Here is a 26,041-nt window from a genome sequence, read left to right on the forward strand (position 1 = left end):
CGCAGGAATATGATTTGATATGTGAGAAGTGTCACCGGCGAGCTGTAAATTCTGCCCGTAGCAATCGGTGACAGGTGATGACATCGTAAAGACTTGACCAATCACTCAGCGCACCGTCGGCTCTAATCCTCCATAAAGCCTTCAGATCTGCTCGTCGTTTCTTTCAGATCTCTTTCTTGTGGATGTGGATCTGCTGCTTTCTCTCAGTGGCTTCAAGCCTCATGAAGATTTTTTTTTTTTGGGTTAATGGCTGCGGGTGACTTTGGCAAAGCTGAGGCTGAACTGTGCTGTGCTTCAGTGATGTCATGATTAAAAAAGAAATTTAAGCTTAACTCTTTTTGTTTCAACCTTTCAAAATGAAAACACTTAACTTAGAAGTTTCTAGTATTTTTAATGAGGAAACTGCATATAATGTTGAATTAAATGTGACTGTTTAAGTAAAACAAAGCATTGGATTTTTAAAACATGTTTTTTAAAAGTATTTTTCAGTTAAAAAATAGTTTTACTGCCTCCTTCTGCTCTGTAGATTTTATTGAGATTATTAAAGAAAACTAATTTAATAAAAGCAGTTTTACTTTAAAGTTTTTGTATGAAAAATAATGTTCATAAAAACAAAACATTTTGTCAACTTTGGACTCTTAATTTGACAATTTTTCTCTCTAAATAATTGTTAGAAATAAGAACAAGCAGGACCTTTGTAAAACTTTAAAGCGTATGTTTTTATTTACATAAAATGTAGTTGATTTTTTTTTATCTAAATATATACACTTGTATACTTTAGAAATAAAATGTCAAATTAAAGTGAAACCTTTGGACAATTTTGGACAAAGTTATTGGGACTAACTGCACTTTAATTTGATATTTTGTAACTAATTATATAGTGAGAGACAGGGACCTTTTTGTTTTGTCAAAAGATTAAGACTTGAAATTCACAAGTGTATTTGGATCACAATATTACTTCACATACACCAACATTTTACGTCCAAACTAGGGCTGAACAATATCGTTTTGAGCATCAATATCACAATGTTTGTATCTGCAACAGTCATATCGCAGGATTAGATTATTTATTAAAGATTAAATGATAATGGTATTATTAATCTTTGATATTTTTTTATTATTTATATAACAATGACCATGTTATTTTACATTAGATTTTTGTACATAAATACTGTCAGACTCCTTGGAAAACCAAAAACACTATTTGTTTATTTGTTTATTATGTAATTATTTATTTGTACTAGTAATTTATTATAATTTATGCAGATGGACTGCATAGAAAAAAGACTTGATCATTCCAGTCGATCTAAATTAATGAAATATTCCCAAATAGAGTTGTTCAAATCATCTTATGTAATTTAGTTCATATCACAATAAATTTATTGCGGCAAATCAAAATAGCGCAATGTCAGATTTTTCCAATATCATACAACCCTAGTCAAAATATATTTTGTCTTTTTTTATCTTTATTTTTTTATTATTAATCCTCGGTTATTTTAATACATACCAATACAGTCTCAGCTATACAGTAGGAAATAATAGGAAACAAGTAAACAGAATAATACAGTCAGGCTAGAAGCTAAAATATTCACTATAGAAAAGAAAATCAGGAGAAATTATTAATGTTATACCAAAAAGCTGTCCATAGCTGCCAAAAGTCATCAGACTTTTGATGTATGTCATAGGGGAGCTTCTCGAGTAGAATACATTAAGACAACCACATTTAAAAAGAGGGAACTTTAGGAGATGACCACAATAAAAGTATACATTTCTTTGCCTCATTACCAAGATTAAAAAACAAATGCTTGGTGGGGGGGTCCAACACATTCTCTACTCCACAATATAACAAATAAATATATATATCTTAATATAAAATCTACACAATATATTTGTTTTCTATCATTTAAAACCTGGCAAGCATCTTGTATGAAACTCTTTTGTGTGAAAATGGTTGGTTTGTTTCTTTGAAATAAAACTGAAAAGTTAGATATTTACTATATAATACAATGTTATCCTTTTTTAAAAAAGTGACTCTTGGGTCGACTTTGTGTTATATATATATATATATATATATATATATATATATATATATATATATATATATATATATATATATATATATATATATATATATATATATATAATATATGTGTATATATTAAAGTAAATGATAAATTAAAAGAGAGCATCATTTCATTCAAAAAGAGGCCTGTTTCATATGGCTATCACTACCATTTGTCTCATTCTGCCAGGATTCAACCATCCATTGCATGTCATTTTTGAAGGACAAAGACTGGGACAGAAAAAAAGAGGGTTTAGTTAGAGGGTGGAAGTGAAATAAACACTAGATCTGGTACTGATACTAATCTCAGGTGAAGGTCAAAGATCTTTATTCACTGTGAGATGGCAACTCCAGCTCTGTGTGTTCCAGCCATGAGTCACAGGTCATAACCCTGATCACAGCCACTGACCTCAAGCCTGAGCAGAAGCCCACAGGCGGGCCCTCTGCTCCAGTGGCCAGGTCTTGTGGCCTGCAAAAGCTGATGGACTGTTAAAGGAATTAGTTCAAACAGGCTTAAAGGGATAGTTCACTAAAAAATGGAAATATATTCTCCCTCAAGTTGGTCCAGAGTGTTTTTTTGTTTTTGCTGTTTAGCACAAAAGATATATTTATTAGTATTAATATTTGGTAAACATTGACTTTAATGGCTACCAGTTTTCAACATTCTTCAAGACATCTTAATATTGTGTTAATAAGAAAAATTCAATTTAAACAAGTTTGAAACCCTTTACTCAGTTTGAGTTTTCAGCGAACTATCCCCTATTTATTAGGCAATATATTATTAACATGTTGGTATGTAATTTTATTATTATTATTATTATAATTATTATTATTATTATTATTATTATTATTATTATTATTATTATTATTATTATTATAACTAATATTAGAGTGATTTCTGAAGGATCATGTGATTCTAAGGACTGGAGTAATGAAGATAAAAATGTATCTTTAAAATCACTGGAATAAATTATTAAATTAAATGATAAACTACTTTTGAACAGTTATTTTATAGAGCAATAACATTTCACAATTTTATAATTTGTACTGTATGTTTGATTAAATAAATGCAGCCTTGTTGAGCAGGAGAAGCTTATTTTAAAACATTTAAAAATCCTACTAACCCCAAACTTTTGACAGGTAGTGTAAATAGATATATAAGTTTAGAGGTAGGGGTTCAGATTTAGTAGTTGTTAATGTGAGTACAGATATATTAAATGAGAAAATGAAAGACTGTAAAATAATTGTAACTACAATGATATAATTAAAAGTGTAACTTTTTTTACTTATACAATTCCTAGTGTTTGTTTGAAGTATTTATTTAGGAAATCTAGGTTTAGTTATTGTGATGACCACAAACACTAAGGGAAATAATATGAAGATAAAATTTGTTAAAATTGAATAAGCTGGAATTTGTTACTTGAATAAAAGCAAAAATAATTACATACTATATATATATAAATATAAATATAAATTAATGAATAATAAATATGAATTCACGACTCCCTGAAACCAGACCCCAGTTAGAAACCTTTTTTTTTATTATTATTTTAAGTTAAATATGAACAAAATTGTACAATTATAAATTTAGTGTATATAAATTTAAGAGAATTTGACCACTTCTTAAATCTATAAGTCATTGTTTTGACGTTTAAGTTTCCCTCGTATTTTGGGATGGTCAGTGATGTCAGGTGTGCTGTTGAACTAATTTAAAATCTAAAAGCACCCCACTTTTCTTAACTAAGATCTAAGTGTTCGTTTCTTTGTCATCTTTACCTGCTGCTTTGAAAGTCTTTGAGAATAAAGCCTCCTCTGCTTCTGTGTCATCATGATGTCATTGTTTCCTTTTTTTATTGGTTGGCTGGCCCTAAATCTGCTACGTTCCCTCCGGGTTGTTTCCTATCACATGACTCTCTCTCGCTCTCTCTGTCTGTCTTTCTCTGTCTCTCTCTGGCCAGCAGGCAGAGCGCAGGAGCTTTATTGTAATGAGAGGATTCCGTTACAGAGGTGAGGATCATCCTCTCCTCCTGCTCTTCCCACAGGTCTCTACCTTTGATCTGTGACCTCTGACCTCTCAGGTTAAGCCATGCTCTGCTAATATGATTCTAATATGATAACAGTCTCCTTAACGAGGACTAAGGGTAAGTGGTGACTTTGGCCACTTGGTTTAGCGTGGGCCTACATCTGTGTGTGTGTCTTTTTTAGCTCTCAGAGACCACTCAAGACCCTCAAACAGTCTTTGAAGTAAGAAATACAAGCCCCTTTTGACTGAACAGACAAAAAAAATGGATGGATATTCTACAGTGGTGTGAATTCAATCCGTGTAGCATTTCTGTATTTTTCTTTACAGACTGAATAAAAAAAGTGTGTGTATGAGAGAGAGAGAGAAAGAGAGAGAGAACAGGCAAATTTGTGTTTGTTAAAAACCACACATTTATTCATTAAGACCACACACACCAAAAACCGCACTTAACCAACCCCAGATTATCAATTAAAGCAATCAGCATGTCTTTTACTTCAAACGGGTGCTTTCAAAGTCAAGCGCTAATGCCTCAAATTGCCATTTTCCCATTCTGTCAAATTAAATGTACTGCAATGTTGGGTGGTTTTCCCTTTATAGCATATATCTAAAATGTCACATTTGTTAACCTGTAATGTTTGTTATGCTTTTAAAAGGCACTTAGTGACTCTCTCACTCGGTGAAACAGAACAAGCTGCGGTAAATGTGTTAAATGATTACGGAGACGTAGAAAGACGCTAGCATAACAAGGCTGTCGACTGCATTTTTTTTTTCTCGTCAAAAGACAAAGCACACACATGCCTTTCTAAAAGGTGCTTTGAACCAAAACAAAAGCGCACATACACACACACATACACACACGCACAGACACTCTCTTCTAGTGTAGCAGTAGCTTCTGCTGGTTCACCAGAGAGCTTCTTTGCCCCTAGTGCAGTGCTAATTACTCAGTAATGTAACGACACTTCTTTTGAAGAGCTGTTTTCTCTAGCACCAAATCTCCTTAAAAGCCTCCCCAGGGCTCTGTGGGGCCACGGAGAACCACAGCCGTGCTGGAGGAAGGGCTCGGGTTACTCTTTACACCCAGAATGATGCATCATCCGCGGGACGAAGAGGCACCAGAGTCTCCTTCCACTAACATGGAGCTCCAGGACACACATAGACACTCTGATGATGCTGTTAGCTCCGAGACGACATGAAACATGAAACAGGAGACCCAACTAATGGTTACAAATATGTTCCCTGTAAGAAAAAGATCTCTGGTGGGCCTCCCTAGTACATATACACACTTTCTCTCTCTCTCACTCACACACATACACATCTGTATTGTTACCCAGAGGTGATGCTTTATGCAGACGTCTCTCTAAAACCAAGTTTCTTGTTTACTAAAAACAGCCTCAGTCAAGTGTTCTCCAGGGCATTCGCAACATAAACCTCATCTCTTTTACTAAAGTTACCTCATTCAACTCGTTTGGTTATTTTTAACAAAGTTACAGCCTTCCTGTAGCTCAAATAGCAGAGAGTGGCTCTAGCAATGCCAAGGTTTGGAGTTCAATTCCCGGGTAAAGCTAAAACTGATGAAACGTATATCTTCAATACAATTTAAACATCTGCCAAATAGGAATGCAGGTTTTCAGTAATTTGAATGTCTGACTTCCTGGATTAGAATGAATATTAGGCATATACATATGTGAGATGAGTCAGGTTTCAGTCACCTCATCACTCAGGCTGTCTGTGTAAAGCACAGGTGCACTGACTGTCCTCACACCTGACTGACCTCTGCCTTCCAGTGTCTATAAATCTCCCTAATCAGGGTTTTCCTTCCATCTTCACTGATTACATCACTGGTGATGTGTAGGTTTAGCTCCCGGACTAATTTCTTCCCAGAGATGTTTAAATGCATACTTTAATACACACGTCTTAAAATGTATATGCAAGTGTATATATATATATATATATATATATATATATATATATATATATATATATATATATATATATATATATATATATATATATATATATATTCAGTGACCAGCATATATGAGCACATATATCTCTCATTTAAATGAATGTTTTCTATAGGAAGCTTTATAATATCATCTTTGTGCATATGCATTAGATTAGTCAGTATACTGAAGCCAAAATATGGAGCTAAGTTAACTAAATAATTTATGATAATGGTCCAGAAATTTGTAGCCCAAATTTATATGTTGGGGAAACATATTAAGTAAACATTTTATAAAAGTAAAAACAATCAAGAGAAACAACAAATATCTCAACAAATTTTGTAGTTTTTAGTAAACAATTTTTCACATAGATTTAAAAGTACTTTCTATTTCTAAAGATGTTTGGTGACTAAAATATTATTTTAATAAATATGTCCATTTAATAAACCTGTTACTAAAATATATACCTATATTAACTGAGAAATAAATGAAAAAAAAAAGTCTGTTGAAAATTATACCCAGAGAGTATAAATATTTTGGGAAATTTGTCCTGACATATATACACAATCTATGTCAAATATCTTAACGGAAAATATCGTTCTTAGAAGAAATTCATACGTTCTCTATCCATATTCGTTTATCTCTAACTTCAAAATACACAAGCTATATTTAAATTTTGATAGTGTTATAATGTACATGTTATATAAAGTTTGGGACTTTTAAAGTTTAGTGTATATAACACAAACTTTACATTATGTAACTAAAACCATACAACATTTTTTGTTCACACTTTATTTTACTCAAACTACTACTGCTTATTAATAGTTGGAAAGGTTGTATTTGGGTTTAAATATTAGGTAAGATTGAGGATTTAAAAAGATCATAGTAAGTAGTGAGTACTAATAAAGAACCAATATCTTAATGATAGGCAGGTAATAAGCCAGTAGTGGATAGTGGGAATTGGTACTTACCCATTTCTGTTTTGTTTTCTTGACAAAAACAAATGACAATTGAAATTTTATATATTTAACATGACACTTATTTTATTTCAGTTTGATGCCAAGTAAAGCAGATCCTTGATGTTTAAAGATAACTATAAAAAAGCATGTTTCTAAACTCCCAACACACAATCAAAGTCCCCTTATAACAAGTCATTTCACTTGGCGGCCGTCTTTGAAACGCCTCTCTGGCAGTATGTTCGGTCATTGAATAGGGAAACATTAAATTCTCCAAAACTGTTTGCCAAACTTATAATTGAATTTCATATTTGGAATCATCAATAAAAATAAACAACAGTTGTCTCTTTAGTTTCGTTTCTAAACATAAGAATCACACAAAATCTGGAGAATCTCACGTCTGGTCCGAGCCCCTCCTCTGGAGTATCATTAGTCTATAACGATTTATGATTGGCTTCTGTACAAGAAGATGAGCTTTATTCGCAATATAGCGATCGATGATTGGATCCTGTACTAGTAGGCGGGGCTTTATTCACCATATTGACCATTATACTTTTTCCCATTTAAAATGATGTTACACGTCTTGTGCATTCTATAGTCTTTGATGCATTGTAGCTTTTGTTTAAAAAAATACAAAACAAAGTTACAACTTATACAGTCTAACTTATGGAAAAATCCTCAAAAATGTGTTATTCAAACAGCAAATGTTTACTTTTTCCTCTGTCGGTTTGTATTAAATCACTGTTAAGTTAGCAAGTGAATGCTTGATCAACTTTTACAATATGAATCTGCACAAGTGAACGAGCTAATCTGAGCATGTGGCTGAGAGAAAGAAAAATCAACAGAGACCCACATGCAGTTGTTAGAGCTGTTTAAGCGATTGGGCATCACTTCTTGTGTGTATAAGCATGTTTGTGTGTGCGTGTGTGTTTGTGTGTGTGTTTGTGTGTTACTGGGCTGCTTAAAAGGGGTGAGTGGGCTCTAGTGAATGGACATGTTCATTTATCCAAACCACAAAAGGGTCTTATGTTAACACCAACCAGCCGCAGTGACCTTCAGTTTCCCTCTTTCACAGCATTCACTTATGAGCAACAGACCAACACACACAGTCACACACACACACACACACACACACACACACACACACACACACACACACACACACACAAAAACACACACACAAGTGAATGTTTAAGTACTGTAAAACATTTATGAAAGAGAAATCTCCACCATATATCCCATGGGTGGTTCTATAAATCTAGGTACATTCTAGTGTCCATAATCATAAATTCTTGACTATATTTTTAATTTGTGACTCAAGCATCACAAGAGGTTAATTTTCATATCATTCATTCTTTCATTTTGTTTCTTTTTGGCTTTATTAATCAGGGGTCACCACTTATCCAGCATATGTTTTACATAGTGGATGTCATTCCAGCTGCAACCCATCACTATAGGAAATACTCATACACTCTCATTCACACACATACGCTACGGACAATTTAGCTTACCCAATTCACCTGTACCATGTATTTGGACTGTGGGGGAAACTGGAGCACCCAGAGTAAACCTACGCAAACACGTAGAGAACACACTCCAAACTCCACACAGAAATTCCAACTCACCCAGCCGAGACTCGAATCAGTGACCTTCTTGCTGTGAGGCGACAGCGATACCCACTGCGCCACGCTGTATGTCATATATAATATATTTTCTGCAAAGAATATCCTGGTTTCTTGTAGACTGAGTTTACACATTTAGTCCTTTCTTATTGTGTAATATGTTTTATATACATACATACACTCCGTTAATGTATATCGTATACTTGGCTTTAAATTTAAGAAATTATTTCTCTCTGATGAAATATGGTCTTACAAGAGGAGTTTCAAAACCTGCTACCACATTTTCAAAAGGAACACAGAATTTAACACTGATCACGCAGGGGGTTGTTTAATAGTCTTTCTACCATGATTTCAGTGGTGCTGTGTACTTAGCAAATTGAGTTTGAAATTGGCAGTTCTGTTTTGATACTCTTGTTTTTTGTTTTGGCAAATTCCTGAAATGTATGTACTACCAGTCATAAGTTTGGGATTAGTGACAGTTAAAAATACTTTTATAAGAAGACTGTTCTGCTTACCAAGGTTGCATTTATTTGATCACAAATACAGAAAAACTGTAAATGTTCTGATTGAATGTAGTTTTACATTGTATTCATACCTGCAATTCAAAGCTGAATTTAATTTATCAGATAAATGAAGCTTGGTGAACAGAATACTATAGTTTCATTTCAAACATTTTAACTGTAGTGTGATAGAAGCGAGCCTTTAGTCATCCTGTAATACTCTTCAGTCTGAACTAAAAATGTCTGAGCTCATCCCAATTAAATCATCCTATATAACAAACAACAAGAGTCCATTTGTCAATGTATGTGTTTTAACATATTGTAATGTGGTATTGTTGAATAACTAAACTGTATTTTTATATTATCTTTACTTTTTATTTGTTATTATAAGTCATGTGTTGCGGACCTCCTGGCCAGATCACCCTTATAAATGAGGCCTTGATCTCAATGGGTTCTCAATCTGCTTAAATAAAGAAACATTTATTAGATAATGCCAGAAAGAATTTGACCAGTTTTAATCCTAAACGTTTTAAATGCTAAAATCATCCGATTATTTAGAATGGGGTGTTTACCAGAATCACCCCTTGCATTTCTGTTTGTTCACTGTCAAAATAACTGGCTGACCAGATCATTTAAGAACGACAGCAACAGCACACGATAGCCCGATCTTCAACCCCGCTGCTCCGCAAACCTTATTTTCCAATTTACTGGAAGACACAATGGCAGGAAACCTCCCCCTTTTTAACCCTGGCAAATCCTCCTGAAGAAGCGAGATGCCATGTTGAATTAAGCTGTATCTGCATCAGAGATGTTCGGGCCCGCCTCATTACAACTAATTATGAACCAATTAGAAACATCATTTAACTAAACGAGCAAATAATGTTCAGGATATTGAGGGAGGCTGGCTGTGCCTCTGTGGACTGCAGCAAAAGCCATTACTAAAATTGTAGCTCTTAAATAGAATAATGACCCCCATCCCACCCCTCCTCTTCCAGGATGCCAAAAAAACAGGGTCTGAAAGAAAGAGACAAAGAGTCAGCGAGTGCAGATGAAGGAGTAAAGCGAAGGGCTCACACAACTGTTGCAGCCGCTGTATCAATACGGTCATATTTTGTGTGAGAATGAAGCCCTTTTGATGGATTTGTTTATTTGTTGAGTGGTTTTAATGTGTATTTAAGCTTTTGGAACAATGCAACTGGATTTTGGGAGAAAAATTTTATTAATATGTATTTTATTATTGATTAGTATTTCATTATTTTTAAGTTATTTTTCTGTGTTTACAGAATTGATTTTTTAAATATAGAATTTAGTCTTCAAAAATATTAGCAAGATAACATCTTTAACAATAATAATACCTGCAATTTTTGTTGTAAAACAGCAGATTTAAATTGAACAACTTATTTTAGGATAAATATACCACACACACAAACATTTGCACCTTACTTTTTCTGCAAATAAATATTAAGTGTTATAAAACCCTTTTAAAATAGCTAATAAATTTATATATATTTTTAAACAATAATCCCTGAAATCTAGTAATATTATACAATTTTTATCAAATTTATACATCACACACTGTGAAAAATGCTGGGTTCCATGCAATTTCTTTCATGTTGTCCCAACAAAAATCGATTAAGTTAACTTAATTGTTTTTACTAATTTAAGTAGATTGAATAATACACAATTAAGTTGTGCCAAAAAACACAAGATTTATGTTGATTCAACTCAGTTTAATTAAGTAGTTCAAACAAGCAGCAAAACTATTTTTGAGTTTATATGTATATTTGTTTTATTCATATTTATTTTATATTTATTTCTTTTTATTTGTAGTTTTTTGTATTTATTTGTACACAAACCAATATATATATATATATATATATATATATATATATATATATATATATATATATATATATATATATATATATATATATATATATATATATATATACACACACACACACATAATATATATATACCTTCATAATAGACTACAATAACTTTTTTCTTACTAAATAATAATTGTATTTTTACTTTGTTTTTGTATATTTAATTAAACAGCTTATCAAAAAAATATATATTGTGATATATATTGTGTTGTATGTACACTGTTCAAAATATTGTTCAAATCTTATTTTTTCAAAACAATAATCCCTGCACCTTGTGCTATTAAATCTAAGTATAAATAAATCCTGAGCAGCTGTAGTGCACCTCTAAAAACGGCTAATCAAGCGCTTTCTTGCATCTGCACAATCAATGTGAACTAATGGATAAATGTGATCACCTTTCATCTCTGAGAGAAAAGTTCAGCCGACTAAGATACTTTTATACCATGATTATTGATTTTGCTCAATATAATGGACTTTCTTTCTACTTCCCAATGAATGAAGTGATCAGCCTCTTTGGATTGAAGACATTAGGAAAGCTAAGCAGTTTTTGTCATGTGTGGCTATAGAAATTAGATCTTTATCTATCTATCTATCTATCTATCTATCTATCTATCTATCTATCTATCTATCTATCTATCTATCTATCTATCTATCTATCTATCTATCTATCTATCTATCTATCTATCTATCTATCTATCTATCTATCTATCTATCTATCTATCTATCTATCTATCTATCCTTTCTATCTATCCTTTCTATCTATCCTTTCTATTCATACATGTTGTAGTGTGTTGTGAATGATGCCCAGTCTGAAGCGCTGCATCAATGAAATGTTGGACTCTGTCGTACTGAAAGTTATCTCAGAGTGCATCTGGAAATTACTAAGTGGCTTTATATTTAGTTATTGTCTGTGGGGGATCCAAACATAATTTCCCTTCGGCTCCTCCATTAAGATTTGATATAAACCAGAATCCGTTCAGACTCAAGCTCCTCATTCGAGCCATTAGTCTACAGCCGCTCACGTGGGGCTCATGAGTGATGTAGAGGCCAATCAGAAACATGGTTATGTTTTCCGTAAATTCATTTAGGAGAAAAGCAGCTTCTGTTAGATGCTGTTTGTAGTGAGTGACAATCATGGCAAATGTCCGTCCAAATACAGCGCTGCTTCATTATTGAGCAGTCAGACGTTCAGCTGCTGTTTCAACAAAATACAGACACACGCATCGCAGGACAACAAATCATTAGCTAAAACATGGGCACAGTTTCCAGATAGCATAAAGTCAGACATCAATATTGTTAAAAAAATACTTTTTGTTCAAATTGGAGGAACATAAATGTATGGGGCATTTTTTTTTTTTTTTGATTTAGCACTGCTTTTAAATTAATAGACCAATGTCAGTTCTGATATTAGAAGAATGGAAAAACATTTCTCTCTATCTCTCTCTCGCTGTATTTATATTGCTCTCTCACTCTTTTTCTCTCTCCACACTTTATATATAGTGCCCATTACCTTCCTCATAAATTACATCCCAAACTGAATTACTCCTGCTTTTCGCTGTGCCAGGCAAGTTTGATGAATCCTGAGGCACAACACATCATCTCAACAAATCTGCTCCACACTGTCTTCCACCTCTTCAAACCACTTCAAATCATTTTCATTGCCGTGCTATTAAAATTTGTAATTCACACCTGCCATTTCACCTACAGATGGGTGTGTGAAGCAGTGAATGGAAGCGTATGTGCCTTTTTTTACGTGGTGAGAAAGCGCCGAAAACCCACGGGATGAAATTTACACGGAAGTCGCATAAGTTTATGCTCGCATGTGTGTGCTATGAGCGGTCTGACCTCTGGTCTGAGCTGTCAATCAAACAGACAGCAACAACAGTATAACTAGCAAGCCAGGAGCTTTTCTTCATCCTGCCTTTAGGGAAGTCACTAATGTTTCGGGGACTTTTTCCGCCACTATTTGGTTAAGAAAGACGATTTTTTTAATGATTAAAATTTTAAATCTCAGGCCAAACAAAACTTGCATTTATGTGTGGCTAAAAACTTTGTTCTCAAAGAAAGTCAACAATTAATAAAACAATAGAAAAGATGTTTGACATGTTTAAAATGTGCCTGCATTTCTTTAAAAGTAAGCATTCTATTTACTAATATTTGTGCATTTGTTTCTCGTGGGATAAAATGCGTTATTTAATCTTCAGTCAATATAGGCTAAATTAACATATTTCGACCTGGCTTTCAAACTGTTGTCATCATGTCGGAAAAAGTAGCTACTTGTGTGTGTTGATAATGAACTTTCTCCGTGGCTGGTATAGAGAACATGGAATCAGTGCAATAGGACACCACTACACCCTTTGTAATTTGACAGCGGGTGAGTCTTATCAGATTGCACCGCGAGCACTGTCATTCTTCACTGCGGCTTCTCTGAGGCCCCGCTGCGCTTTTGACGTTCCGCTTGTCTCCGAGAATCTTTGAATGCGTGTTCGTGTGACAAGCAACATGTAATTATCCCTAATTGCGAAAGCATCAACTGGGGACACTTTACATGACCCAGTGTCAGTGTAACACAAATGTTTGTCTTGAGCTGAAAAGTAAACGAAATAGAGAACCCTGGCTGGCAGTCTATATATATATATATATATATATATATATATATATATATATATATATATATATATATATATATATATATATATATATATATATATATAACTTCAATAGTCATATGTTATATGGTTGATCGTGTAGGCATTCTGCCATTGTGGTAAAACTTATTAAAAAATATATGTATATAAATAAAGACATAATATATATACAAAACCACTGCATTTTTACAGTTTGCAAGGCTGTCATTCATTGTGTATTTTAAAGACCTAAATAACAAATAAATAACATACTGCATTAAATAGACAAAACATTATTAAAAAATAATTGTTATTATATCAATGAAGAATGCTATTTGCGAATTTCAGGTGATTTCATCTTAAAGACAGGGATCGAATGATTACATTTTTATTTCAATGCTTCAATCCTCATAATGTGTAAAACTGGTCAATCGGGGGACATAAATCTAAATAAAAGTACAAAATAATCATTATACACATGGTGTATTTTATAGGACATATACAGAACCGTGTTGCTTTTGTGTTTTACACGTAGACTCGTTTAATTGCTGCATAATAAGAAATATATTTTTTTCATCAAATAAAGAGGTATAAATAGACATGAATATCGTCAAACATAGTTTAAATGTGTATTTTGTACGTCTTAGTGTGTGTAATAATGTGTCATCCTTTAGCAGGGATTTTTCATTGTGCGCAAAAGTTAATATTCAATCTTGTTGTAAAGATTGTATAGTGGTAAAGCTGGTAAATTACTTCCAGGATAATACAGTGGGGTAGGAAAAGCGATGGACCTCGGAACCGGCACCCGGAGCAACGAATTTTCTCTGAAAACGAGGGGCATCCCAACCAAAGTCTGCGCCGATGCGTGCGCCATGTTCGCAGCTTCAAGTTCTGCAGAGAGCTGCCGCTTCCATTTGTTTCGCCGGTTCTGAAACCACGTTTTCACTTGTGTCTCCGTTAACTGCAGGCTGGAGGCGAGACAGGCTCTCTCGGAGCTGCTCAAATAGCGTTTCATATCGAATGTGGACTCGAGTTGATAAACCTGACTCCGAGAGAAAACGGTGCGCGTTTTCTTCTTCGCGGAGTTGTTCTGTTTGTCCGGCCCGTCGCGTTGTCTGTCTTCAGAAACGGGAGACATTTGGCTACACGCTCGCCCCTGCTCCTCTTTGTAATCCGGTAGTATGGATGGTGTCAAATGCGGCCGGCGGTCGATCCCATCTTGCACAGGTAGAAGTCCCTTTGTGGCACCTGCAACCAATGCGACACACAAACACGCACACACACATACACAAATTCTCATTATGAAACTGTGCTGTAAAATCACTGCTTAAAAATAACATCCACCCAGACGTATTAATAGTTATATAAAGCGGCCATGCTTCATTGTAAACAATATGCATGAATAATGTGCCTATTAGTGCATTTAATAAATTGTTGCAAACACGTTTATTTTTAGCATGGCTGAAAAAGTAGTTTAAATTCCCGTCCATTATCAGATTCACTCAGTGTTTTTTTTTCTGTTAGGCTAAACATTGCCATTACTCGATACTTTACACAAGAGTTCATTAAATGTGAACTCTGACTGTTTGATCGACTGTTGAAAGGTTACAAGTGCTCTGTTAAATAAACAATACAATATGACTAGCACTGGTGCACGATATTAATTAAATCGTGTTACATTTAACGCTCAATTGACGAAATGCAGCGTTGCCTTTGAAAGCCGGCATAATCAATTAGCAGACTCGATTAAATTCGGTTAATTATTTGACCTTTCCCCTGTTCACTGAGGCGCGATAATATGTCAGTTAAAACACTACTAGAGTTTTTTTTCCAGTGGAGGTAATGGGGACAACATTTAAAAGACAGTCACTATGGAGACTAAAAATAATAGGGTTTTATATTTAGCGGTTCTGAAATGCGACACTTTTGAAGGGGACTTTTACTGTAAACAACAATACAACAGAACTGGCTATCCCGAGCAAGAAAAAACATTAAGGAAAATAACACCGGTGGGAACGTCACTCACCGAGACAGAAGTTCAGAGGCTGGTGCGGGTTGCAGGACTCTGGTACACCAGGCTCAGAGCAGTAGCAGTCACCCGAGTCCTCTCCTGCGCTGCAGTCATCCTCCGACGACACGGACAACGTCCGCTTCCTTGGCTGGGATTTGGGACTGTCCTTTCCAGCCGACCGGACTCCGTCGTTTGAGGTGCCCAGAATAGACTGGATCGTGAAACTTGAAATGGGGGCAGGCGAGCACTTGCTTCCGCTGTCCTCCGAATTATTCATTCTCGCCTCATAACAGTTCAAAAATGTTCTAAAAATGATCAGCAATAAGTCCCGCTACACATAGAGAGTGCTTTCCTTCAAATTTTAAACTGCTTCTTTATAGCTGTTGGGACGATAAAAAAAACTTGTTTTTCGTGGGCTCAAATGTGTTCGAATGCATTCCTCTCCACTTCCACGCGCTCTGGTCTCAAGGCGGGTGAAACGTGCCCTCATTTGCATGTAGGTAAGACTGGGGCTGGCCAATCACGCGCTCAACGCGCGCCCGGAAATTTCAAATTTTATGAAGGTTGAATTTCTCAGTGGCTAACAAAAAAGTGTTGAACGCTCGATGGAGATTTACTTGTTGCAAATCATTAGGCTAGACTGCAAGAATGCATAGTTTTAGTCATTTTAAAGAGCAGGGAATGTAAACATGCATTAAAACAAACCATTTGGCTGCTTGTGATTCACCATGCCATAATCTGTTTTATCAGGTTTTACAGACAATATGTAATTTTACATACATTAGTAAGATAGCTTTACATAAACAACGAATTACTTTTACTATATATATATATATATATATATATATATATATATATATATATATATATATATATATATATATATATATACTGTTACTATATATATATATATATATATATATATATATATATATATATATATATATATATATATATATATATATATTTATATTTGTGTCTGTGTATTAATATATATAATATAGGGTATATATATATATATATATATATATATATATATATATATATATATATATATATAGGCTATGTATATATATATATATATATATATATATATATATATATATATAGGCTATGTATATCTATGTGTGTGTGTGTGTGTGTGTGTATATATATATATATATATATATATATATATATATATATATATATATATATATATATATATATATATATAATACACACGAAGACAATGCAATATCTTTATAGTAAATTATAGTTAATACGATTTGTGTAAGTATAACAAATTAACACCTTATAATCTTCAAGGTAATTAACAGCCCGAAAATGTATTATTAATTTTCTTATTCATTTATAAACTTATATAATTAAGGGTTCGTTATATTATTTTAATGTCGAGTGTGTTACCAGTGTTTATGACCCACAGTGGCAAGAGAGTCCTATTTTATTAATACTTTCTAGTAACAAACAGGTTCAATTTAATTAAGTGCTCAGATATTTTGACAATTATATAATATTAACATATGATTTGATGGCTGATTAATAGTGTCAAATGTAATCTTAACAGACCATCGTTGAATTAAAAATAAATAAATAAGTAGGCTACTTGTCAGTATCTAGCTTAGGGATGGTCCACATTGTTTTGTTATTGCCCCACAACTTAACTGCTTACGCACACAGAATATAACTTTGAGGATAATTTACAACAATCGTTTTAATAGCGTTCTGTGGGCTGATGGATAATTATTCATTGTCATGTACATGCCTCTGGTTTCCCACTTTGATAAATTATGATTACTATTGCTTCTAATTTCAGTAATGTCCTGCTTCCTTATTGACATAATATTTTTTAGCTGTTTACAAGATAACGATTTTTTTTTTTGTTAATTTACTGATATTTACTAGATTTTAACTTATGTAGGAAGCTCGTGTGAACAGACTGTACCTCTGAAAAAAATTACGTTTTACCCAATAATGCAATTCAGTATGATTAACTCATCAAGAATCCTGTTTAAACAGCTTTTAATATAGACTGTAATTATACGACACTAACTGTTTGGTGGTCTTTGTTTAGTCGTTGGCATTTCAAGTACACGCCTGGAGTTCTCAAATTCACGCACTTATCAGTAACCAACATTAAACCAACTCCGCAGTAATTACAAGTCATCTGAATCCATAGTTTAGTTCAAAATCATATATCTTATTAAAAAGTCGTTTTAAATTCCACTAGGCTTGTGCTATAAATGGCAAATTGGTCAAATAATCCAACACACAGTCAAGGAACTAATAATGGATCTTCTCTCATTTTTCTTGAAAATAATAAACTCATTCCACGTCCATTATCTCCGTTTAAGAATTAATTTGATCATTATGGTGGGCTAATCTACTGCCTCTGTGGGCCAGCTAGAGCGGGCAGGACTCTGTTTAATTGATTGACTAATTGATTGGGGGGTGGGCGCTCGCCCCACCCCTGACTCGTGTCTCGAGGGCAGCTGTGGCTCTGCCACATTAGGTCTCGTTAGCGTTTTCTAAAGGCGGGCGACACTTAACAAATGCTCTGGCTTTGTCGTGCTGACAGCGCGCGGACACCTAATGGAGCAGAGGGAGCCAGGGTTGAGCGATCCCGACTACACATTTTAAAGGTCGGGAGTATGCCCTGCACACATGGGTCTCCCAACCACATAGACTGGGCCACTGCTGTTAAAAAGGCTTCAAATTTAAACATTTTCATTTTAAAGTAAAATATTTGTTATACTTTGTCAGAATCTACAATTGACAACATTAACATTAATGGAGAAGCTATTTTTTACATTTATTCATGTATTTATTTTTTCCAAAAAAAAAAAAAAAAAGGTTCTTTGGGTTTCTCAAATGTTCCTTACACAGAAATTGTTTCTTCAGGAACTGAGAGGTTCTCTAGTGAAACAAAAGTGTTTCTTCTATGGCTTTACTGTTTTATAACATTAATTTCTTAGAAGTATAATGCATAACGTCTAATCCAAAAAGAGCCACATAAATAAGAAACATGTTCTTAAACGAACCTCTGAAAAATCTTAATTTTGAATAGTTTCTGTTCTCATTTGCAGTATGTGTGACTAGCTCAAACATTTGGAAGATATTTGTTTGGTCTAGCAAATACGACACGTGCGCTATATATGTACACGATGATGGAAACGATGTGGTTGAACTGTCACAATCTGCAACTCTGTTTGGAACGGTTGTTAAAGAGACCTATTGTAAGAGACCATATGCCCACATATAGCCATTTAGTGCGTAAAATATGAGTGTCTAGTTCACAGCGGCTCAACGATTTATGGCGCATTCACTTAAGGCGTGAAATCCGCAATGATCGTTAAAGAGCCGGTTTTATATGCTGCGCCTGTCAGCCGAGGCTGGATAGCTTAAAGGCCGTTTAGACATATTAAACAAAAACAATACACCAGAAATGGAGGCCCCTCACGGTGTTATATTGAACGTGTTTGGGAAGGAGGGAGCAGTATTATCATTTTTTTGTTGATGTGCAGCTGTTAATGTTTTATAGTGTGCAAAATTTTTGAAAAGTTGTTTCTATTAGCCTATTGACCACGACGGCAAACTGAGCACCTATAAGTTTTGCAAATACCTAGACAGGTTTACTGTGATGAACACCCAATGATTATGGGACAATCGGTCTTGCGTTCAGAAAGCTAAAGATCTTTCAAATCCGGCTGAACAGGCTTTTTGGCACGTGCTGCAGCAGATAGTAATGACCGAACATACACATCGAGCTCTGGTAAAAATGCTTTCCACTAGAAAGACAGATGAAGTCATGGGCGCCTTTGATCTGAAAATCAAGCTTCGATAAATATTAAACAAAGGGCCCTTTACACGTGTGTATTGTGATATATGGCATGTCCAACTTTAAGATAAGGAAATTACCAGAGAAAATGATATCAATAAATTTTCTAAGTATAAACGCTGATTATGTTTCGATTTTCATTCAAGATTCTGAGGCTGGTCTTTTATTTTTTCTCAAATGGTTTTTGGAGAGAGAGAGAGAGAGAGAGAGAGAGAGAGAGAGAGAGAGAGAGAGAGAGCGAGAGAGAGCGAGCGAGAGAGAGCGAGCGAGCAGGCGGGAAGCTCAAGCCCTGGAGGTGTACAATTTATGTAATCTACGGCTGGGAAATGAATTGGGTAATTTATTGGAAAACAGAAAGTCAAGAAGATTGGATCAGTATAGTTCAACCAAGGGCTTCTATTCATCAAGATCCAATTAACAACCTAACCATTGAGTCTTAATGGGTTTCCAATCTACTGCTCTGATATACTCATCAATCCCTGAGGGAGAAATTAAGCGAATCGACCGCCCCTCGGCGTTGTGGTGTCATTCCTCTCCGCAACTATATGTCAAATTAAAAACACAATTAAAATTTAAACTGTTTCAATCAGAGGCTGCCCCGCAACCTATGTTTCACTTAATAGAACTTTGATGAAAATCTGATGCTCGCTTTCAATCACAAAGGCAAATGGGAAAGGTGGAGCAAAAAAGAAGATATCCTTTTTCCCTGAATAACACCAAAACATTTCAAGAAAGTAATAAGCAAAGATAGGCCAGTTTCCTCTAAAGTGTTGTACGTAGGATTGAGTTCACGTTCTCGCCGTCTATTGTGGGTAAATGTACTTTGCAGAGCGCTGAAAAACATTTTCCCTACACAGCGAAAGATAATTCAATTGGGCAGATGATGGTCCATTTTGTCAGCCTCATCCTGTGACGCAGTGAGCTGCTATCCTTTCCGCTTGAAAATATGAGGTCGGCCAACTAAACGTAGGCTATCGTTTTTTATCGAAATTGTTAAATCACCGTTCCGTCAGTTTTGAATAGCCCAAGCTTTGATGACATGACAACCCCGTCAGATTCACAAAGGGAATAGGAATTTTCACGTTTACAAAAAGTGATTTATGAACACAAATGAGGGGAGGGGATTGTTATAGCCGGCTATTTGAACTATTTATCCAGACTCTTCTAACGTCTATGTTAATGCAAAGAGCATGTTGTCTGTTTACCCCCACCCCCTTCTTTGCATAAAGATATGGTCAAATGGAAATTATCGAGTGATAATTTTTTTTCAGTTTATGACAGTGGATCAAGGTCATCAGTAAGCCAACAGGAAAAAAGAACTGTTAACAATGCCCTTGATTTGAAACAATATTTTACAGACGTTAGCCGATCAATACTCGACAGGCAATAATGCCTCTGCGATCTATTAATTCACCGTAATGGGCTCGTGCTGAGCTTGCATTATATTATACGTCAATATAGGAGTTATGATTATTAGGCGGCGGTAGGCTATTTGAATGTGCTCTTGGCTGAGTGCTTAGACCCAACGCAGAGAGTTGATTTCGACTTTATAGAGGAAGAGCAATAGGAAGACCAATGCTTGTCGATGAGCTTGACTGACCTATATTAAAGTTCTCTCAATGCTGGGCAATGCCTTTGTATTATTATTATTATGATAATTATCATTATAATTTATATTATTATTATTATTATTATTATTTTATTGCCTCAAATTTGTTAACGGTTAATTCCTTAATTCGGTTAATACTTACACGCATGACGGAATTACCAACATGTGCCTGTACAATTTTTATATTGGGGCAATTTATTTAGTTAATTTTAAATTAAAATAAAATCAAAAGTTAAACAAAGTCATTAAACATTCCTGAAAATAGTATCTTATATAGTCAAATATCAAAAGTCAATGGTTAAGTCAACGAAATTTAAGACATACCTTTTTAAGTTGTTTTTAATTGTATTAGATGTCGTTGTTAATCAAATATTTTTTTAAATATTTTCAATATCAAATATTTTTGTTCTTTTCTAACCTTTTGTACTTAAGTCAACAACAAATTAACAACTATTATTACCAGTTAATAAAGGTTTGCATACAGCTAATTGCATTCAGTTTAGCAACAGCAAACTCGCTTTTGAACACCGTGTTATGGACTCATACAAGACATGTAAAATAAGTTTTACTCGTCGTTTCTATCTCTGTCTCTCTCTCTCTCACACACACACACACACACACACACACACATACACACACACACGCACACAGACAAAGAGGTAAAACTCTTTAATGCAATACCGCCAGCTCTCATAGATAATTATACGGTCTTACTGACAACGTGATTTTGCAAAACATCCCTTGTTGAGTCCACCAGTTTTAAAGGTGCACCTTGTAATTGAGATGGTAATGGCTATTTCAGCTAGTTGAGGCTTAAGTGAAACAATTCCGGTTTTGCTGTAAAGTTGATTTAGCTCTTTTTTTTGTTATTTTTAAAATATGCTGTTACTCGACGAATAATAAGACACGAATTTAATATTATTTTATTATTATTTTAAGAAAGCGCAGTGAAAAATACAACAGTCACAAATAAACTAATTAGTCCACTTATTGATTGTTAATAAACTGTTTACATATTAATTAATTTGCATCACCTTATGCATAGTTGGTATGATTTAAATGGATGTATATAAAATTAACATCATATATTTGTGAAACTGTTACAAGTGCCTTCTCCATTGACCCTCCTCCGCGATCTCGTCATTTTTGTCTCCCATGTTTATTTCATCTTTCATTATGATTAACTCATATTTACCCAGTATAGTTTTCTGATATATACATATAGGCTATATATATATATATATATATATATATATATATATATATATATATATATATATATATATATATATATATATATATAATTTGTATGTATGCCCTGTGTTTCAGTCAGCCAATAACAGAATGTTATGCAGCATATTCACATTTACAGGCTGTTCGAAAAACTGAATTGTGAGCCATGAAAAAGCGCCGTTTTTCATCTCAACCCATCAGTCGTGTCACAACGTCAGGTTAGTCACACAAGACATGTTGACTTCAGTAGTCTTCGTTTATTTCACAACAGAATTTAGCAATACAATGTAAAAAAGAACGTATCTATTACTGTACAAATGACACCTTTCCTTTTGGTTCGTTATATCTGTACATGTACATATACATCTGTAAATAATATAGATAAAAGTAAAAGTATTTATTCTTCGTGTTTGTGTCTTCAGTTTAACTGTAATGTCTGTCAGATATATGATTGTCTATTGAACGCGGGACCAAGCAGTTAAATCGTTTTAACGGTTAACTTCTTAACCTAAGAAATGTTTGGTAAGAAAACGTGTCTAAAATAAGAATAGAAATGTTGTCTAAATATACAGATCATACACAGTAGTATTGCACATCCGTGTTCAGGGCTGTCTGTGGGTACGCGTTTTCGGTGCTGTAAAGAAACTTAAACGTGTGTATTAAAGACTTTTCGTGTCAACAAGTTGAACAAGTTGATTTGTTATATAAACAGATAAACCGTAGCAGGTATAATAATAATAATAATAATAATAATAATAATAATAATTATTATTATTATTATTATTAATAATATTATTATTATTATTAGTAGTAGTAGTAGTATAATGACAAAGTGAATAAACAAAGTCAGAAATTTACCACCAACCAACATCAACATTTGAAATACAGGCCTCTAAACAGCCTTATTTATGTGTAGTTTTATGGGTATTTTTAGGAATTGTAAAACAAAACAAAAAATGTCGGGCTCAAATGCATGATAGTGCGTCTTTGTACATTTTTTTCTTTTCTTTAATTTTTTTTTGTATTTTCTAAACAAAAATATCTTTGTCTCTTGGTTTCATTTTCCCATTTTCTCTCTTTCCCTCTTTCGAGTCTCTGTAAAATTTAGTTACATAGTTACATAGAAAAAGACATCTGTCGTCCTCTCAAACCGGTCTGAGGAGGGGCACGGAGGTGACGATGGGGTGCGAGTAGTAAACCGGATGAGGGAAAGTGAGCAGCGGCTGGCTTACAGGAACGTTGCCCGCTGTGTTGGTGCTCTCAGAGGCCGAGTTCTCGTGATACAGGATGGGTACTCTCACAATCCTTTGCGCTGCTGCGTGGCTCAAGTTGGCGGCCTCCAGCTCTGCGGCCAGCTGACGTTTCCATTTGTTTCTGCGGTTCTGAAACCAGATTTTCACTTGAGTCTCTGTGAGGTGAAGGGAGGCAGCAAGGCCCGCGCGCTCCGAGCTGCTGAGGTAGCGTTTCATGTCGAAGGTGGACTCCAGCTGGAACACCTGACTCCGCGAGAACACCGTGCGAGTTTTCTTTTTCCGGCAAGGTTTCTTGTCAGCGCCGTCGTCACTCTTCTTCCAGTCGTCTATGCTGCCTTCTTTTTTACCGTCTTCGGTGTCGCTCTCCTCGAGGACAATCTCGTCGCCACTTTTGTTGTCGTCTTCATCGTCCTTGGCGTCCGGATCTGATTTGAGCACAAGCTCGGGGGAATCTCGGTCGGTGCCTGTGGTCGGCGAAGAGTCCCTCGCTTTCTGTGCTGCTACAGTAATAGAGGCCAAATTAGCATTCGTTTTCTTTCAGAAACATATTCATATCAAGTTTCACTGGTCGTGTCACTTTGCCACATGACAGGTGCAAACAATTGTGATTAGCACTGTCCAAAATCTCAGTGTTTTTAAAACTTCAACCCTGCATAACTAAAACTTAAACTAAAAACATGTGAGCTTTCATATTTAAAGAATGAGAACAGCTGCTGTGGGTCATGTTTGATACTTAGCCTATATTATTTATAATCTGTCGGGAAACAAGCTATAGGCTGGCTTGCTACAGTGCATGCTTATGCACCAATATTTTATATCAGAATCACGCTATTAATTATCATAAATAATAAATCAGCGCAGATTACTCAACAAAGCAGTTGTGAGATAATAAATCTTACCTTCTGTTCTGTGAAGATGCGCGGATGCACTGAGTGTGTACGGGTACCACCACGCCGAGGCACGCTCAAGGTAAGCCGGTAACGCAAAGCGCTGGGTGGGTAACTCAAAGCGAGGAAAGTTTATTTCCCCAACCTGAGAAAGGGAGAAGCTGCCATCAAGTCCTGCTTTAGTGGGTGCCAAAATAGGCTTAGGCTTTGACGGCTTACTGTCAGAATTGAGAAGATTTTTAATGAAAAATGGAGAGTCTTTCGCTGAAGCACACGTATCCTGTGTTGTTTCGGGCATGTTGGCTTGATATTCGGGTTTATACTACAATTTATAAATCGTTAAAAACGCGTTAAAAAAGAAAATCTTTAAACAGTTTAAAAGTCCTTGGTAAACTCTTCCAGCAATGGGAACTTAAACGCGGTTGTTTACGGTCAGCATTGACGTTAAAACGAAAGACAATAACGCGGGGCGAGATAAACAATATTAATCTTGCTGATCATCTTCCGAGAGTTCCTTGGTGAAAATGATGCTCACCGCGTCCGTCTGGCGCCAGATGCTAATGATGAAATAAAAATGTCACCCGAGTTAAATGCAGAAAGTATACGGCGATTGGGCACGTACAATAGCAAATGGGATGAAGGGAGAGATGGGAAGTGGAGAGTCGGGAGAGAGGAGGGGCCTCCCAGGCTCTTCGTGTTGGCTGCTGGGCTGAGAGTTCTCTCTTGTTATTGGTCTTATATAGTCCAATTAGGTGGCAAATGAGCACGGACCATTAACACAAAGGAACAAGGATTTAGCTCAAGCGGTGCGCCGATGAAGGCAATAGCAAAAAGGTGGTTTAGGCCACGAGCATTGCAAAGTCTAACTTGACTTTTTATCAGTGCATCTCAATAAAAGCTAGGATTTATACAGACTTTTTGGGGCATAAACAATCTGTAGGCATATGCGAAAACTAGTCGCAAAGGGATGGAACTGCACCAATAAATATAAAGAAATGTTTTAGATGTTGTAGCTATTAAAAGGTTTTCATATTTTACGTTAAACAAAAAGTTAAAGTAAACTTAAAACAAACTAAATAATCAGATGAACCCAAATATGACGATTATTTAGTAGCAGTTAATTTATTTTTGGGCAATCCTACGAGCAATATAAAATGTGACACAATTTTATTAAAATAATCTATCATGAAATATATTTTATTTATACTACAGACAACATTTTTTAGATTAAGGAGAGTGTCCAAATACTGATATCAATTTTAAATATATAAATATAAAATTTTAAAAATCAGGCATAACATATGTTATGCGCCTTTTAAGTATCCAAAAAAGATAAATCAAAATTAATATATATTTTTAATAATTATTTAATTCCAAACATTACTATTTTAAATATAAATTCAAATATTACTGTTTAGAATACAGAATAACTTTTTACCTTGTTAGGTAGGTGCGGTGCAGAGTTGGAAATAAAAACTAAAATGACTGTAGAGTTAAGCAGGCTTATTACTTCACAGTTTAACATGCTTTAAAATGAAGCAAACTCTAAAATTAAACGAATTCTTTACAAACATAAATTAGACTAGGA

At 34.7% G+C, this 26,041-nt stretch overlaps 3 protein-coding genes across 22 annotated transcripts in view; 1 reads left to right on the top strand and 2 right to left on the bottom strand.

Moving 5' to 3' along the window:
• The window catches only part of ikzf5 (IKAROS family zinc finger 5), a 260,718-nt gene that overhangs the window by 206,719 nt on the left and 27,958 nt on the right, over window positions 1-26,041 (top strand). The window lies entirely within an intron of this gene.
• hmx2 (H6 family homeobox 2) lies at window positions 14,323-16,058 on the bottom strand. The gene is made up of 2 exons (NM_001115098.4): window positions 15,649-16,058; window positions 14,323-14,870 (listed from the first exon to the last, which is right to left on the bottom strand). The coding sequence occupies exons 1-2, from the start codon at window positions 15,908-15,910 to the stop codon at window positions 14,323-14,325; spliced, it is 810 nt and encodes a 269-aa protein (NP_001108570.3). The 5' UTR covers window positions 15,911-16,058.
• On the bottom strand, window positions 22,551-25,018 carry hmx3a (H6 family homeobox 3a). 2 transcript variants are annotated; one of them, NM_131634.3, is made up of 2 exons: window positions 24,466-25,018; window positions 22,551-24,066 (listed from the first exon to the last, which is right to left on the bottom strand). In NM_131634.3, the coding sequence occupies exons 1-2, from the start codon at window positions 24,749-24,751 to the stop codon at window positions 23,459-23,461; spliced, it is 894 nt and encodes a 297-aa protein (NP_571709.3). In that variant the 5' UTR covers window positions 24,752-25,018; the 3' UTR covers window positions 22,551-23,458. The 2 variants fall into 2 exon arrangements, with proteins under 2 accessions (NP_571709.3, XP_087145583.1); XM_087289457.1 differs by having other exon boundaries at window positions 23,293-24,063; window positions 24,466-25,015.

Source organism: Danio rerio, chromosome 17 (genome assembly GCF_052040795.2).
Source record: "Danio rerio strain M-AB ecotype USA chromosome 17, GRCz13ab, whole genome shotgun sequence".
NCBI classification, from domain to species: Eukaryota; Metazoa; Chordata; class Actinopteri; order Cypriniformes; family Danionidae; genus Danio; species Danio rerio.

What these genes read in the sequence shown, in the direction of transcription:
- hmx2 (NM_001115098.4), bottom strand. Translation starts at nt 15,910, where the DNA reads ATGAATAATTCGGAGGACAGCGGAAGCAAGTGCTCGCCTGCCCCCATT. An exon ending in GCCTCTGAACTTCTGTCTCG is followed by an intron (nt 14,871 to 15,648) that starts GTGAGTGACGTT and finishes CATTGGTTGCAG; the next exon opens with GTGCCACAAAGGGACTTCTA.
- hmx3a (NM_131634.3), bottom strand. Translation starts at nt 24,751, where the DNA reads ATGCCCGAAACAACACAGGATACGTGTGCTTCAGCGAAAGACTCTCCA. An exon ending in GCATCTTCACAGAACAGAAG is followed by an intron (nt 24,067 to 24,465) that starts GTAAGATTTATT and finishes CTATTACTGTAG; the next exon opens with CAGCACAGAAAGCGAGGGAC.